Raw genomic sequence first — 15940 nt, 5'->3', positions numbered from 1 at the left:
TCCCCTCCCTGCAGGTGCTGCTTGTCCCTGGGGCAGGAGCCAGCAGCCAGCACCACTCCTTGTTCTTCCCACTGGCAGAGGCTCCCTCCTCCTACCCGGGCCCTTTCCAGCCTTACCTCATCCATGTCAGCCTTGTCCCCTGCTCCCACCCTCACCTGGCTCTCCTGGCTCCTCTTTGGGTTTCATGGTGTTCACTGCCCTTAAATACATTTTGCTGGATCTGCTGAATGCCCCTCTCCTGGATTCAGGTGCTCAAGCCAGTTCTGGCTTATGGAATTTCCTGCAACAGAAGGATGAAATTTCCTAAAACCCTGGGGGAAAATTCCTGAAAAATAAAAGGAAAAATCCTGGCAACCAAGAGGAGAATTCCTGGAGCACAAAAGGAAACCATCCTAGAAAGCTGAATATCCTGGATAACAAAGGGGACAAGACAATTTCTGTAAGACAATGTAGGAATTTCCATGTGAGAACTAGGGGCAAGTCCTTGAAAACAAAGGGGGAAATATTCAGGGAATTTCTAGAAAGCAATGGGGGAATTTCCTACAAGGCTATAGGGGGGATAACCTAGAAATAAAAGGAGGGAAATTCCATGAAAGCAAGGAGGAAATTCCCTCAAATACCTGGGAAATTCCTGGAAAGCAGAAGTGACATTGTGTAAGAAAGTAACAGTGACATTTCCGAGAGGGGAAATTTCCCAGAATGCAAAGGAGGAATTGGTGGTGCAAAAAGGGAATTGTCTGGAGAGGATGAATGATACTTCTTGGGAAATAATTTCTTGCTTCCCAGTGTGAGGAAAATCCACAAACACTAGAGGTTTCTCTTCAAAAAGGAGGCAGAGGAGTTCTTCAATTTTATTCGAATAAAGTGAGAAACTCCACCAGGACACTCACCTGTGGCATTTCAGAGGGGGCGCCCTCCTTTTATCCTGAACTCCCGGCCGCCTGCTGCCCTCTCGCTTTCCCCATTGGCTGAGGCACCAGGAAGGTTCAGCCTTCCAGAACCACCTCCCACCTATCCCACCTTGAACCTACCATTTTACCCTAAAGTTCAGAAACTCAGGCGGTGCAGACCCTTGTCTATTTCGGGAGCAGAACTGCCTGAACTCTGCTACAAAAGTCAGCAGAGACATTGGGACACATTTCAAAGACATTAACACCCAACCTGCACCCAGCAAATTGTTTGTAAACACATGAGCTTTCCTCTCACCAGGGAGTAACAGTCATGTGGAAGTTTCCCAGGAAAGGAATGGAGATCCATCCCCTAAGGAGAGGGAAAAATCATAGACAGGGATAGAGGACTCTAGAAAGCAACAAAGACATTTCCCAGGAAACAAGGAGGAAATAGCCTGCAAAGCAACTGGGAAATTTCCTGGAGAGCAACGGGGGATTTTTTAGGAAGGAAGTGGGGAATTTCCTGGGAAACAACAGGCAGTGTTCTGGAAAACCATGCAGAGTGCCTAATAGGCAGTAGGGAGTTCCTAGGAAAAGAAATTTCGTCAAAAACAAGTTGCACATTGGGAAAAAGGCTGCAGTCCCATGCTTCAGCCCCACTGGCCCCTCCACCCCTTCCTGGTCCTTGAGTTAGGAACCTCTCAGGGAGTTTGGGTTGTTTTTGCTGCTCCCCACAGAGCTCAAAGGGCTCAGGGAAGAGCCGGGCGGTCGCTGCTGCTGCCCTTGGCCCCCATCCTGTCGGGGCCATGGGCTGCTTCGCCTCTGCCCCGGTGCCGAGCGCTGCCCGCCGCACTTTGGCCTTTGTTGGTTTGTCATTTTTGGCAGCACGGCCTTGGCGGGCAAGCCAAAGCAGTAGGGTGAAGAAGGATTAAAATAAACATCTGGACACGGCCCGGGGGTTTCCAGCTCCGGGAAGCCCCGGCTGGAGCGGGTGTGTCCGACCCCCCGCGCTGCGGGATTCCCACGCTCAGCTTTAGGTCCGGTTTATTAATTTTAATTAGAGATACTCTGGGCAGGGCTGGGGCCGGGGCCGGGGCCGGGGCCGGGGCCGGGGCCGGGGCATCGCTCGGGCATCTCCGGCAGCGGCGGCTCCGCCCCACCGGGAGCGGCGGCACTTTCACTTTCGAAAGGGACACGTGATTTCCAGGAAAACGGGAGGGGCGGATAAAGGATCGGGAAAGAGGCGGCCGCCCCCAGCGCCGAGGTCACCACCCGGCAGATACGGCACGGCACGGTTCGGCACGGCACGGCACGGCGGCTCTGCGGACCCGGCACCATGGCAGCGCAGGAGAAGGAGGGGTAAGCGGCGCCCAGGACCCCCGGCCCGCCCCGGGTGGCCCCGGTTCCCCCCGGTGACGGTCCCCGCCCGCAGGGAAGCCCAGAAGCTGCGGTTCGGACAGTGGCTGCTGAACGCCATCAACAGCGGGAGCTACCGGGGACTGCGCTGGATCGACTCTGCCCACACCATCTTCCGTGTCCCCTGGAAGCACAACGCCAGGAAGGACATCACCAGCAGCGACCTGGAGGTCTTCAAGGTGGGTGGCATGAGTGTCACCAGCAGGGACATGGAGATCCTCAAGGTGGGCGGGGTGGTGGTCGCCAGCAGCAGCATCAGGGTCTTCAAGGTGTGTGGGGTAGGATGGTGACCAGCAGCAAGCTGAGGTCTTCAAGGTGGGAACTGGGGAGATGGGGGAAGACCAGTCATCCCTGGAAACCTCCCTTCTCATGGAGCCAGGGACCCCATGTTCCCTCCCTGCACCCCCAGGGCTGGGCAAAGGTCAGTGGGCGGTATGAGGAAGGCTCCGAGGACCCGGCCAAGTGGAAGACCAACTTCCGCTGTGCCCTGAGCAGCACCCACTTGTTCAAGCTGGAACAGGACCATTCCAAGCGTGGTGATGACCCCCACAAGGTCTTCTCCATTGTCTCAGGTGAGCCTCGCCCCATGGAGGGGCTCTGTTAGATGGGGTGGGCAATCTCAGGGCCTCCCATTCCTGGTGCTCTCCTTTCAGCCACACTCCAGGACAGCAAGGACGGAGATTCCAACATCCCCAACCCTGTGGTGGACCAGAAGGCAGCACAACAGCAGCTGCAGGTAGCTGGGTGGGCACAGCAGGCCGGGGGGGTCCCTGCTGCCACTTGACAAGCATTGCTCCTAAGCTGCAGCGCTGCACCTGGCCAAAATGTGGGCTGGGGGAGGCTGGGTGCCTGGCAACCACAGCAGTAAGATTCCATTCTCCTTCTCATTCCAGCTGGAGCTCCACCCCCAAGACATGGCCTCAGCCATCGCTGTCCCAGGTAAGCACTAGTCCCACAATCTTTTTTGGGGGAGGACACCCACTAGGCTCTGCTGGGAGTGATTTTGTGGCTGTGAGACATCCTACCCACTGTGCTCCCCCTCAGGAAGCACCGACCCCATAGAGCTCTCAATTCTGGAGGAGCTGCTGCAGCAGTGTGACATCTCTCCCCGCGACCTTGGATCTTGGGTGCCCACAGGTGAGACCAGCTCTGCTCGTGGGCTGCAGGGTTGGTGACTGCCTGGGTGAGTGATCCCAGCACCTTCCCACAGGTGGTTTCCCTGCAGAGGACACTCCCCACCAGGACATTGTGCTCCAGCCTCACCAGGACACCCTGCTCCAGCCTTACACAGACACCAGCCAGAACAGCTGCTTCCCTCCCACGACATTTCCACAGTGGGTGCCCACGGTGGAGCAACCCACCTTGGACACCTACCAACCAACGGGCCTCATGCCACTAGAGGAGACAGGTGGGTGCCATGGGACAGGATCTGGCCCTGGCTGTGGGAATGCCATAATGGGGTGGCAACAGGCCAGGGTGGCATCTGGAATGGTGATACAGTGCTGCTCATCTCCAGCTGCAGGGGCCATGCCACCACCGTGCCACCTGACGGAGGGCACGGTCCCTGTGCAGTACGCGGTGGAGGCGACGGTGTTCGTGCCCACCGCCAGCCCCGTGCCACAGCCACAGCTGCTGGTGGATAACACAGGTGAGGGTTATCAATTATTAATAGCTATAAATGATTATTAACAATAATTAACAGTTATTAACAGTTATTAGCAGTAAATATGCTTGGGGAGTGCTTTGGGGACGGGGAATGTTTTGGTTTGGAGGATGCAGCTGCTGATCACTTCTTGGTGCAGATGACATCATGTCCATCCTGGATGTCACCATCTACTACCGGGGGAAGGAGCTCCACCGGGAGGTGGTGAAGGGCAGCCGCTGCCTGCTGACGTACCAGCGCCCCAGCCAGCCGTGGCCCTGGCACGTGGTGCACTTCCCCAGCCCCGCCGGCCTGCCCGACCGCAAGCAGCGGCGCATCACCGAGGAGCTGCTGGGCATCGCGGGGCTGCAGCTGGAGCTACGCGCCCCCAAGGTCTTTGCCACCCGCCGGGAGAAGTGCAAGGTGTTCTGGGCCTTGTCCCGGCAGCTCGAGGGGGGTGAGGAGCCCCCACCCAACCTGCTCTACCGGGACCAGGAAACGCCCATCTTTGACTTCAATGAGTTTTGCATAGGTGTGTAGGGGTGTCACGTAGTTCCCCGTGTGTTTTTTCCTGCCCAGCCTGGTTTGGGGCACATGGGAGCCAGCCCCAGGATGTTACAAGCATCCAAACCCTCCCAGCCCCTCTGTGGCCCCAGGCTCACCGCAAAGCTGAGCCCTGTTTTGTCTCACAGAGCTGAGGGACTTCCGCAATGGCCAAAGGCGGCGATCCCCTGACTTCACCATCTACCTCTGCTTTGGGCAGGCCTTCTCCAACGCCAAGCCTAAGGAGTCCAAGCTCATCCTGGTCAAGGTGCAGTAGCCAAAACCCACCACTATCCCACTGCTGCCCAGGGAAGGGGAGAGACTCATGGAGGCCAGGGGAGCTGGGACTCTGGGTGCCTGAGGAGGGGGACCCTCGAGGTCGAGTTGGGTGGGAGATGGAGGGTCTGGGTGCCTGAAGAGGGACCCCTGGGGACTGAGGCAGGTGGGATTCTGGGTGCCCAGGGATGGGGACTCCTAGGTGATAGAGAGGTGATGGAGTTTTCTCAGGGACTGGGCAGGGGGAGCCTCAGGGGCCAGGGGAGGCGAGTTCTTGGGTGCACAAGGAGGGAGGCCCTCAGTGTGCAGTGGAGATGGAGATTTGGGAGTTCTCAGGATGTGGAGCAGATGGACATCTGGATACCCAAGGAGGGGGTACCTTGGGGGCTGAGAGAGGTGGGGGAATTGAATGACAGGGGAGAGGGACCCTTGGTGCCATGAGGGGCTGCATGACCAGGGCGGGAACCCTTGGGGACCAGGGAAAACATGGGTGGAGAATGGGCCAGAGAGCACTCAGGGTCTGGGTGGGATGGTGTAGAAGGCAGCTGCCCAGGGACAGGGACCCTCAGGGGTTGGGGCAGACAAAGGGTGCCCCAGACATCTTCTCCCTCCAGGAGGACAGGGCCATGCAGGTTTTGCAGCTATATCAGGCAGCTGCCCCTAACCCCGATGTTTTGCTGCTGCAGCTGGTGCCCAAGTTCTGTGAGTACTGGTACGAGCAGGTGCTGCAGGAGGGAGCCTCCTCCCTGGACAGCCGCACCATCAGCCTGCAGCTCTCCAACTCCTTCGACCTCATGGAGCTCATCGAGCAGTACAACATGCAGCTGGGCTGAGCCCTCCTGCCCCGCTCCCCATGGCCCTGGCATGGGCAGCAGGACCACTGGGCATGCCAGGCTCTGCAAACCAGCACCCCCCAACCTGAGGATGACTTCAGTGACCAGTCCTGGAGCTCACACATTCCTTTTCCTCTCTGTCAGCTTCTAGTGGGTGTTTCTGTGGAGTGTGGTAATTTACAGATATATTTTCTTATTTTTTCCAAGTTAAAAAATATATATATATAGAAATGTTGTCCTCTTTTGCCTGGATATCTGCCTCTGCTATCAGTCTGAAATCTTCACCACCCCCTTCTACCCCCAAAACCATGGGAGCCCGTGCCCAGCCTTGTCTCAGCAAAGTCCCTGCTGGCAGGGGAGGGCTGGTATCAGAGAGCTTTATCAGCACCTTCTTCCCCTTAAATTTGAGTGGATGAGGTGACTTCCCAGTGTGAAGGGATGCATTTATCAATGCATTTATTCTCCTGCATAAAGGCTGCAAACATAAGTCACAAGCAGAATGTGTTGAGGACAGCTTGGCCTGGGCTAAACAAAAGTAATTCTTCATTGAGCGCCGCCCAGAGTTACTCACTGGAGATGTTCTGGAAAAATAAGGTAGTAAGTACAACATGGAACACCCAGACCACCAGCTCAGTGGTGCAGAGGGGGTGGCATCTCAGGGAGGAGAGTGGAAACCAGAGGGCTGCCTGAAGATGGGGTGTGCCCTCCCCAGGCTGCAGGCAACTGCATCCCCTCATTTCAGGAGCCTGGCCAACACTGTTGGTCCCTGGGCAAGGAGGGGTAGCGGTGTCCTTACCTGCCGAGTGACCTGGATGCTGCTGGGCCCAAAGGTGGTGGTCCCGTAGCTTGTCACGTAATAGTGAGCAGATGGCTGTGCTGGGGGCTCCTCCAGTGGCCTGGGTACTGTGGGAATGGGGCACTCTTAGCCCCTCAGCCCCATGAAACCCTCAGCCCTCTTTCCCCTGATCACAGCTGTGGCACAAACTCGGGACACTGGGCTCACCTTTGGGCAGGAGCAGCTCTGCACCAAAGCGGTGTCCACACGTCCCGCAGGTTTTAACGTCTTCCTTTGTCCTGTGGAGGAAAAAGCCCAGGAAAGAAGCAGCAGGAGCTGCTCTCAGCACTTCCCATGGAATGTGATGCCAAGACTAATGGAATAGGTTTGCTCTTCCCACCCTGACGTGCAGCTGTTGGTGGGACAGCTGCTGCCCTCCCAGGTGCCTGAGCACCTTCAGCTCCTCATGAAACAGGGACATGTCCAGAGTGAGCATTATGTGCCCGGGCCCCAGAGTCTCAGCTTCTTCACCTTTCCCTCCATGCTCCAATTTCCCACACCAGTAAGTGTGAACACCACATGGGACACAAGCTGCTAGGGTTGGGAGAAGGGCACTGTGGTGCCTGGTGAGTTTCATGATTAATTTCACGTGGCTTTTAGAAGCTGACCAGGTTCACCAGCATTGCAGTAGTGACCACTGGCTCCCAGCCTTGCTGGGAGGGCACAGTGTGTACGTACGTGGCACCTGTGCCATCCATGTCTGGCCAGAGGAACTCTGCGGGGCAGCCGGACGTTCGGCAGGGAGACTTCACACACACGTGCAGCCCCGGCCACTCCTCAGCGAGCTTCTGGGTGATGAGCACAACTGCCACGAGGAAATCCCAAGCAAACTGGAACCCTTCCAGGCAAAAGGAGAATGTCTCTTTCATATAGCCTCCAGCCACAGCAGCCCAGGACATTCTGTGGTGACCCACACAACCCACAGCCTCAACTGTCAGACTGGCTCCATCCCCAGTCAACCAAACTTCCATAAGGAATTTAATGATACATTGGAAGAGCTCCACAACTTGGGTGGCCCCTTTTGCTTATCACTTGAAGATCCAGCCTTAGACTGTTCTCTGCTGGGGCCTTCTGGGGAAGGACAACCCATTTCCTCCATGACGAGAATGAAAACTTGGCATCCCACTTTCATGTGATATCTCTAGAAGAGTCCTGAACAAAATTACATGGAGAAATGGGAAACCTTCAAGTGGACTGCTGGTGGACCCAGGCCAGATTAGGGCATGTGGCAGAGTCCTCTTGGGACACTTCCCATAGGGTTGGAGGTGGCAGGAGCAGAGGTAAGGAGACACATGGGTTGGGAGTCATGAAATACGGATCAGGGATCTTACCTGTCCTTTCTGATGGCTTTCTGCTGCGGAGCTCCAGGTAGCTGTAGGCCCTCTGGTTATTCTCTTTGATCAGCAGAGGTTTGCCATTGCATACAAGCAGGCAGGTCACCTTGGCCACCCAGTGTGTGGAATAGAAGGAGCAAGCTTTCACCAGGAACCTGCAAGGAGATTGCCCATGGCTTTCATCACTTTTCTCCAAGCTTATCCCGAATGCTGGAAGAACTGGAGGGACTTGAAAATATGAACCAAGTTTCAGTAAGAACAGACACCAAGTGAGGACCTTTCCCTACTGAAAGCTCAAGCAGCAGAAACAGCCTCTTAAACCAAGAGATTCTTCCAGAGTTGGCCATCTTGTCCTGGTTTTGTCTGCGATGGAGTTAATTTTCTTCCTAACAGCCGGTACAGTGCCATGCTTTGGATTTAGGATGAGAATGATGTGGATAACACACTGATGTTTTAGCTGCTCCTGAGCAGGGCTTACATCAAAGCAAGGGTTTTCAGGTCCTCAGGCTGCCCTACCAGCGAGGGAGCTGGGAGGGGACAGCCAGGACAGCTGACCCCAAATGACCAAAGGGATATCCCATATGCAGTGGCATCACGCTCAGCATATAAACCTAGGGGAGAGCTGGCTGGGGGACCATTGCTTGGGAACAGGCTGGGCGTGAGTTGGTTAGTGCTGAGCAATTGTTTTTTATTTGTATCACCTGTTCTTCTTGGGTTTAATTTCTCTCTTTGCTCATTTCCTTTTCATTACAATATTATTATCGCTATCACTGTTATCATAATAATTTATTTCAACTATTAAACTGTCTTTATCTCAACCCATGAGTTTTCTCACTTTTCTGATTATCTGCCAGTCCAGCTGGTGAGAGTGAGTGAGTGGCTCTGTGGTGTTTGGTTGCCAGTTGGGGTTTAACCACAACACCATCAGATAAAACTCTAGACACAAGTCCAGAAAACCAGGAGAAGTTCCAAAATCTGGTACAGTTCCAACACTCATAGAAATTGGAACATTCTTGTGTGAGACTGTGAGACCTCTGCCTGCCTGGATGGACACAGATTAGCCAAATACCCCTTGAGATGAAAGGGGAACCAGAAGGAGTGTGGCCTTTGCTCACATCCAGGCAGTGAACATCACAAGGGGTTCACCCAGGGCCCTACACGTGTGTGTGAGGCACAGCTGAGCAGCCAGCCTGGTATCTTGACTCCCAGCCTCAGGCCTCAGCAGACACAGTCTCAAGAGCCAAGGACTTGCTGAGAGTCATCCTGGCACTGCACAGAGCAAACTCAATCCCACCACCTCACTGATGGCCAGAAACCAGTGCTTACCTCTGGAAGAAGCCCTCAGGTATTTCGGGTGAGAAGTAGGCACGGATGTGGAGGTCCTCGGGGTGATCTCCTCCCCAGACCTCAGACACTTCCTCTGTCTGGTTCAGATAGGTGGGGAACAAGTACCAGGACTTGCCTTGGCTCTGTGTTGTCTCCCATGGCTGCCCAGGCACAAACTCCCTGGCCTGTGGGTTGAGTGCCTCAGTGTGCTTCACCTCCATGCAGAGCTCAAAGTGCTCCAGGAGGCTGAAGAGCTTCCCTCTCCCTCTGTGAGGCCTGGGTCCCATGATTTCCTCAAAGACATCCCGCATGCCTTCCGAACAGAGCTGGTGCTTCACCAAGGCACGCACAGCCTGGTGGCACAGCATTGCCTTGGACTTGAAGGTCCACACCCAGTTGGCCCTGTCTCTGATGGTGGCGTGTTCCCCGATCAGCGTCTCCACAGAGACGCTCTCCAGCTGCTGGACGAGCTGGTGCCGCACCAGGAGCTGCATGGGAAGAGAAGGAGAGACAAGGTGGCAGTGAGAGGAGCCCAGCAAAGCTGCAGAGCTTGGGCTCTACAGAGATGGTCCTGATCCCCACTCTCACCTTGAACATTGTTATTAGAAATGTAGGCTGGAGGAAGACAGTGCTTTCCAAGTGCTTGATTTCCTCATACCACACGATGAGCCCGATGCGGTGGAGGTACCGCAAGATGTCCCGGAGGAGCTCTCTGCTCAGGCTGGCCAAGTTCTCGCGCTGGGAGAGTTTGCTGAGCAGGTACTGGAGGTCCATCATGCCTAGAGGGAGATGCAGGAGCTCGGCATGCATCTATCAGACACAGCATTCCAAGGCAGATGCTTCAGAGAGCCATCAAACACCCATGTCACCTATGCCATCCTTGGGGAAGTAGCTGGGATCAGTGTGCTTGGTGACTGTGACCAAAAATGTTCTGCCTCTCCTCAGCTGTCCAGCTGACACCCTGAAGCTCCCACAACTTTGCCTTGCCTCAGCAGTGGGAACAGCCTGCCAAGACTTTCTGAAAAACAAAGCTAATACTGTTTTTTTTTTTTTTTCCTATTATTGTTTGAGTAAGCAAGTTTGTTTCTAGCCAGAAAACCTCAGACTGCCAGTTAAACCTCAGAGTGCCATTCAGCAGTGCAGAGGGACAGGCAATAAAATCTGACTTATGTCCACAAAAGGAAAGCATTTGCTCCTTGTTCTATAATCTTACAGTGGCCAGAGGGGCCAGTGATGTCACTGGGAAATAATTAATAAATGTCACAGGTGGAATTAATACCTGCTTTAGGTGTATAAGCAAGGGGCTGGAGCTGCCTGCCGGCTCTGCTAAGTCACAAGACACATGGAAAAACGGTCTAGGGAAGGGTAGGGGCCATTAAATAAGGTTAGCAGGATGTAGATTTGAAAACCACATAGTTGCATTAAAGCTGTGGAGCTCCTTCCTGAAAAATGTTCTTAATTGCTTTTACCGGGAAAAGGGGAGAGAACTAAATACATCACTGGAAACAAAGAAACCAGACCTGTGAGGCGTGCTCAGCATGAACACTGCAAGGTCTTCAGCAGCGACCCCATTGCCCCACAGACAGGGCCAGAGGGTGCAGCAAGCACTGGGGAGCCCATCCCCAATTCAGGACAGCCCTGGAGAGAGCCCGTCCCAGGCACGGGACAGGAGCTCCTCCCAGAAAGGCGTGGCAGAGGTGACAGAGCGCTCACCGTGGTCGGCCACCTCCTCGCTCCCTGCAATATCCGCGATGGCAGCTTCCACCTGCCTGTAGACAGGCGGCAGCACTCGGACAACCTCCGGGAAGAGCTCCTCATTCCTCACATGCTTCAAAATAGTGGCCTCGAGCTTTCTGATGGCACGGTGATCCGTGCAGTTGACAGCAACTAAGTTTAAGATCTGGAAAAGAGGAAGCACATACCTGACAAAAGCACACCTAGAGGAGTTTTTCAGCCTGTGAGGTAAAGGAAGGACCCATGAGGTCACCCAGGGTGAGAGAGGCCACTGGCTCAGCTTCAGAGGCACTTCCTTCACACCTCTGTTCTACAGCAGTTCCTGAAAATCACCTGGTCACCCCTCACACTCCTCCTCAGGCACTTGCTACAAGCCACAGGAGGAGATGCCCATCACCTACAAGGACAAGGACCCGTGGTAACAAGGGTTACCACGTCCACCCCAGCCTGGGGAGGGGCTGCAGCAGTGGCCTGATGCAATTGCACCAGGTCCCCTTAGCCAGTAGCACACTGGGCTGCCAGAGACAGCAGGGTGACCTCAGCCAGCCAGAGCCCAGGAAAATCTCAGCCCTACGGTTAATGCGCAGCTCTCCATCTCCTTCAGCCTCTCCCACTGGTCCACGTAAAACTTGGGCTCCTCACTGCCCTCCAGGTTGTCGATGAAGTGAGCAAGGTTGCTTTTTCTCTCTGCCAACATGGCTGTGATCCTGGCCATGATGTCATGGGTCTTCTCTGCTACCTCCTGCTCCTGGCAGCAGTCCACATGGGTTCCCACAGGAAGCACCACTGAGTTTGGGACTCGCATGGACAAGTTGTTGATCCAGAAACCAACGAGCTCCTTGAAAGTTTTGTCATTAGTTTGGTACCTGGGGAAAGGAGAAAAAGAAAATCCCAAATTCACATCTCACCCTCTGGATCTCCAACCAACTTCCACCAGTACAGGCCTGACCACACACTCTCCTGTCCCAGGAGCTCACTTGGACAAGAGCTCAGATCTCAGAATCTGAGATACAGCCCATAGACATGGGCTGTATCCAAGCTCATCCTTCAGTTCCCCATCCTTAAGCTATGGGGTACAGCAGAGCCAAACCCTGCTGTGGACAAGAGCATCCCTCTGTAGCTCCAAACCCAAGCCCCGTACTCCCTCCATGTTCAGGGAACACTACAGGATACAGAAGGGATCACAGGGATTTGCTTCTTGCAGAAAGCAAGTCCACTTAGATGAGGTTCAGCTGTCACATAAGGACTTGATACTTATTTCAACCCTTCCAAACAGATGCCTTTGGCAAGGTGATGACAGAGCTGGTGGATTAAAAGGTTGATTTGCAAAAATGGGGAGAGGGAGAGCCAGCTATGCCAATGGTAAGAAGGCCACGCCTCAAGGTCCAGTGGAAATGGTGTGAATTTGTGCAGTGCAAAGTTTTGCCAGCTCCTTTTTGGTTTCCCCACTCCACCAGGAATCCAAACCAGCTCAGCACTTACATGTGAAGATTGATGACGAGGATGACGAGCGCCTGTGGGGTGATGAACACATGGTGAGTCATGTAGTATTCCAGCTGGCCAGCAAAATCCCAGAAGAGAAATGTGAAGTCCTCGATCTGGAACTCACTGATCTCTATCCCAACTGTTCGCTCTTCCTTGGGCACCAGTTTGGATCGCCCTTGCTTCAGGCTCCTGCAGATGGTGGACTTCCCTGCCAGCGAGGCCCCCAGGAACATGGTCTTGACCCTCTTGTCCTCCTGCCCCGAACCATGCTGAAGCTGGTTGAAGTAATTCCGGATCTGCCGAATGCCACCAGCACACACTTCACTGGGCGGCTCCCGCAGAGGGTTCCCACTGGCCTTAAACGTCTTCAGGGACTGTCCCTGGAAGAGCTCCCTGGGGAGCTGGCGGAGGGTGTTGTTCTGCACATGGAGCTCCTGTAAGCGTGCCAGCTGCAGGACGGGCTGCGGGAAGGTGCGGAACAGGTTGTTGGAGATGTTCAGGTACTGGAGGCTGCCCCCACAGGCTGCCAGGTCCCTGGGGAGGGCACACAGACGGTTGTTGTTCAGCCGCAGGTGCTTAAGCCTGGGGAGATGGGAGAAAACCCCCTCTGGGATGATCCGAATTTGGTTCTGATTCAGCTCAAGCCTCTCCAAACAGACCAGGCTCTGGATTTCATTGGGAAAGTCCACAAACTCATTCTTGGACAATATCAGCTTCTTGAGGTTGCAAAGCTTAGAAATGCCAGTGATGCTCCTGAGCTTGTTCCTGTCAAGGTCAAGGCTCTCCAGCATGGAATTGCTCAGGACTGAGGGAGGGAGCACACGCAGCCTCTGGGTAGAGAGATTCACTTCATGCAATCTGTCCTCCTGCTCCTGACCTGGACATGTGGGACAGAGAAGGTGGTTAAAAGAGACTTTGACCTTTGAAATTGCAGACCATTTTTTCTTTTTTTGCATGATTTTGGGATAATTTTGGCCAGCAAGGAAAAGCAGAGGAGCTGGTTGAACAGCAACCACAATTACTGCTTGAACAGCCCCTGTGTCCTCTCAAGAGAGGAACTGAAGCTGAACATCTTGGCTGGAACTGAAGATGCAGGAACAGTTCCCACCAGATGTTGACCTGCAGCCCAAGTGTCACATTAACAGATTTGCTCTCATGCTTTGAGCCCTGCAAGAGCTCCAGCCACAGATGCATCCGCCCCAAAACTGGGTTCTCTAATCCCAGCAGTGGGCTGTGGGGGCAGAGCTGACATCAGGACAGCTGTTCCCCAAATAACTCACCCAGCCCACTCGCAGCTCGACCACAGCTATGGGGATGCACTAAGGCCAGGGCCAGCAAGTTCAGACACTTCCTCTATTACATCCTCCCCCCTCCAGACAATGCTGTGATTCCCTGCAGGGATGCTCCCAGCCCTGGGAGACTGGGCAAATAACACAGGGATGCTGGGGTTCCCCAAAAGACAGGGAACACAGGCAGGGCCTCAGTGATGGCTGAGAATGTCCCCAGAGAGTGTTTAGGGAAGAGAGATTTGCAGGTGAAGAGAGCGTCAATGGGATGGGGATCACACGATACCAGAGCAAAACATGGTTAGATTTGCTTTCCTCTCCCTTTTTCACTTCCTCCCATGATGCCAAGCATGGCATCCCCTTATGCAATGCACCCAGTTCAGGACTGACTCATCACTTCTCAGCATCACCACTGAAACGTGGGATATGCTCCAAGCCCAGCAGGAAAGCAAGACTTCGCCCTCTCCCACATGCCCAGTCTCTCCCTCAGGGACAAGCCAAAGAACTCCCACCACCACTGAGCAGTGAAGAGCCAGGGCAGCTACTCACAGGCTCTGGGCTGGGCCATGACTGCAGCGTGGCCCCAGCTGGATCCTCCTGGCGCTCGCCTCCCCCTTTCGCTTCCTCCTCTCGTGCCGCTCCCGCCTCCCCCAGCTCGGCCAGAGAACCCCACCCTCTTTCTCCATCCAACCTCAGATCATCGCCCAAGAACCTGAACATTTCTGGCCAGATGGCAGGGCCAGGGTTATGTCCCAAAAGCAGTACTGGAGGTCACCTATGGGACAACCATGGTGGCAGAGTAGGTCCTGAGTCAAATTGCTGGTGCAGCATTCCCTCCCTGCCTGTGCTGAACAAGCTTTTGGCATCACCACACTTCCACAGGAACCAAACCTAAAAAGAGGTTATACTGTTACCAAACTATGCATGTATTGAATAAATAAGATTTCTTCCCTTAAACAGGTAACAGCATCTGATCCAAGAGGGCCAGTCAGAAAGGGGGAAAAAACTCAACCAAGCAGTATACAGAGTACATTGTTTTCTAGAACACACCAGAAGAGGTATTTTTAGGTATGTTTCTCATTGCCTCTCCCAGGAGGCAGCTTACAATTTGATAATTTTATTTTAATGGCAGACAGAATGAAAGAACCAGTATTCTTGTTCATGTAACTTCAGTAGAAAGTTCATGCAGAAGGTGTAATTTTCTGTCTCAGCACTCCTCAGGCAATGGCAGGCGCAGAGGTAACAAATTTAACAGGTCTTACAGTGCAGGCACTCCTAACACATCCTGCAACAGGCTGCTGTCTGTACTGCCAGTTCAAGGGTAACATTAAACATGAATTTAAAGGAGTGAAACAGCCTGAAGAATGAAATAGACTGACACTATCTTCCTGGTAGACAGTGTAGTTGCTTCTATTATTTGATCAATTTTTATTTTTCAATTATTTTTCCCACCACCTACCCTTTTTCATTTTGTATACAGACAGGTTATGGCAGAATTGCTCCTCTGAGACATTCAGAGGTGTCCAATTCCCAGCCTAAATGTATGCACAACTAGATCACATTCTCTCACTCTTGTGCCAACAGTGCCATTAAAGTTTCTGAATTTTTATTTTGTCAAAAAAAATCTATCAGCTATGTTTATATTTACAACCCCAAACCCATGTTCCACATATCTATTCTAGCTCCAAGTTTAGCTTGAAAACTTCTCTGCCTCTGTTCTTCTGCAGTTAGGACTGTGTCTTTTCCAAAAATCTGCAAAGCAACTCCATAGTTATCACTTTCTTACGGTCCACCCAGGCTGCACTTCCATAGAGGAAGCATAAGGAACCAATGAAGATTAACTCCAAAATGCTCAGGATTCATCCATAAACACTCCTCCAGCACAGTGAGTGACAGGAGTGAAGCATTGTGCCAGTCCATACACTACTGGTATATAGGCTTGTTTTGTTTAAATAATTAAAAAATAAAAGCTCCAAACCAGTTCCTGTGAAGGGAAAGCCAGCTTCTGAGTTGTTCCTTACTGGTTTTCTCTTCAATTTCTCTGTGAAACATCTCCTCCCTAGCAGGATTTGATGGGGAATGATTCAAGTCAGGTTCAAGGGCGCTGTATCATTTAAGGGCCTGTATTTCAGACGGTCACTTAAACAGATCTGCTGCTCTGCAGTACCTGCAGGCAAGGAGTTCTGCTAAAGCCATCAAGATGAAGCCAGACTGTGTGCTGGAATCCTTTGATTCTTGATAGGAATCTGCAGTTCTCCTGCAGAGGAGGAGGGACAATTACTGATCCAACTCCAATCCTCTTCCACAAGCACAGTATTCCTTATGCAAGAGCCACGCCTG

General features: G+C 53.3%; 2 protein-coding genes across 5 annotated transcripts; one reads left to right on the top strand and one right to left on the bottom strand.

Annotated features, from left to right (window-relative positions):
- Positions 1-223: 223 nt before the first annotated feature.
- Positions 224-15870, bottom strand: LOC102072901 (malignant fibrous histiocytoma-amplified sequence 1). 3 transcript variants are annotated; one of them, XM_026796196.2, is made up of 10 exons: positions 12312-15870; positions 11404-11695; positions 10809-10995; positions 9684-9874; positions 9096-9583; positions 7767-7924; positions 7114-7273; positions 6604-6674; positions 6397-6503; positions 224-6181 (listed from the first exon to the last, which is right to left on the bottom strand). In XM_026796196.2, the coding sequence occupies exons 1-10, from the start codon at positions 13268-13270 to the stop codon at positions 6164-6166; spliced, it is 2631 nt and encodes an 876-aa protein (XP_026651997.1). In that variant the 5' UTR covers positions 13271-15870; the 3' UTR covers positions 224-6163. The 3 variants fall into 3 exon arrangements, with proteins under 3 accessions (XP_026651997.1, XP_014125740.1, XP_026651996.1); XM_014270265.3 differs by having other exon boundaries at positions 224-6503; positions 12312-13191; positions 14150-15870; XM_026796195.2 differs by having other exon boundaries at positions 224-6503.
- IRF7 (interferon regulatory factor 7) lies at positions 2108-5600 on the top strand. 2 transcript variants are annotated; one of them, XM_005491605.4, is made up of 11 exons: positions 2108-2249; positions 2323-2485; positions 2716-2878; positions 2960-3042; positions 3200-3245; positions 3351-3443; positions 3517-3714; positions 3823-3954; positions 4109-4480; positions 4641-4759; positions 5454-5600. In XM_005491605.4, exons 1-11 carry the CDS (start codon positions 2227-2229, stop codon positions 5598-5600), a joined length of 1539 nt encoding a protein of 512 aa, XP_005491662.2. In that variant the 5' UTR covers positions 2108-2226. The 2 variants fall into 2 exon arrangements, with proteins under 2 accessions (XP_005491662.2, XP_026652000.2); XM_026796199.2 differs by lacking the exons at positions 2716-2878; positions 2960-3042.
- Positions 15871-15940: the final 70 nt, after the last annotated feature.

The sequence above is a fragment of the Zonotrichia albicollis genome, chromosome 6 (assembly GCF_047830755.1).
Source record: "Zonotrichia albicollis isolate bZonAlb1 chromosome 6, bZonAlb1.hap1, whole genome shotgun sequence".
Classification (NCBI taxonomy): Eukaryota; Metazoa; Chordata; class Aves; order Passeriformes; family Passerellidae; genus Zonotrichia; species Zonotrichia albicollis.
The sequence above is the reverse complement of the archived record's forward strand: the minus strand, read 5'-3'. Positions and strand labels throughout refer to the sequence as shown.

What these genes read in the sequence shown, in the direction of transcription:
- IRF7 (XM_005491605.4), top strand. Translation starts at nt 2,227, where the DNA reads ATGGCAGCGCAGGAGAAGGAGGG. An exon ending in GCAGCGCAGGAGAAGGAGGG is followed by an intron (nt 2,250 to 2,322) that starts GTAAGCGGCGCC and finishes CCCCGCCCGCAG; the next exon opens with GGAAGCCCAGAAGCTGCGGT. An exon ending in GGTCTTCTCCATTGTCTCAG is followed by an intron (nt 2,879 to 2,959) that starts GTGAGCCTCGCC and finishes CTCTCCTTTCAG; the next exon opens with CCACACTCCAGGACAGCAAG.
- LOC102072901 (XM_026796195.2), bottom strand. Translation starts at nt 13,270, where the DNA reads ATGCAAAAAAAGAAAAAATGGTCTGCAATTTCAAAGGTCAAAGTCTCT. An exon ending in CGAGGAGGTGGCCGACCACG is followed by an intron (nt 9,875 to 10,808) that starts GTGAGCGCTCTG and finishes ATCTCCCTCTAG; the next exon opens with GCATGATGGACCTCCAGTAC. An exon ending in TTCTAATAACAATGTTCAAG is followed by an intron (nt 9,584 to 9,683) that starts GTGAGAGTGGGG and finishes CTTCCCATGCAG; the next exon opens with CTCCTGGTGCGGCACCAGCT.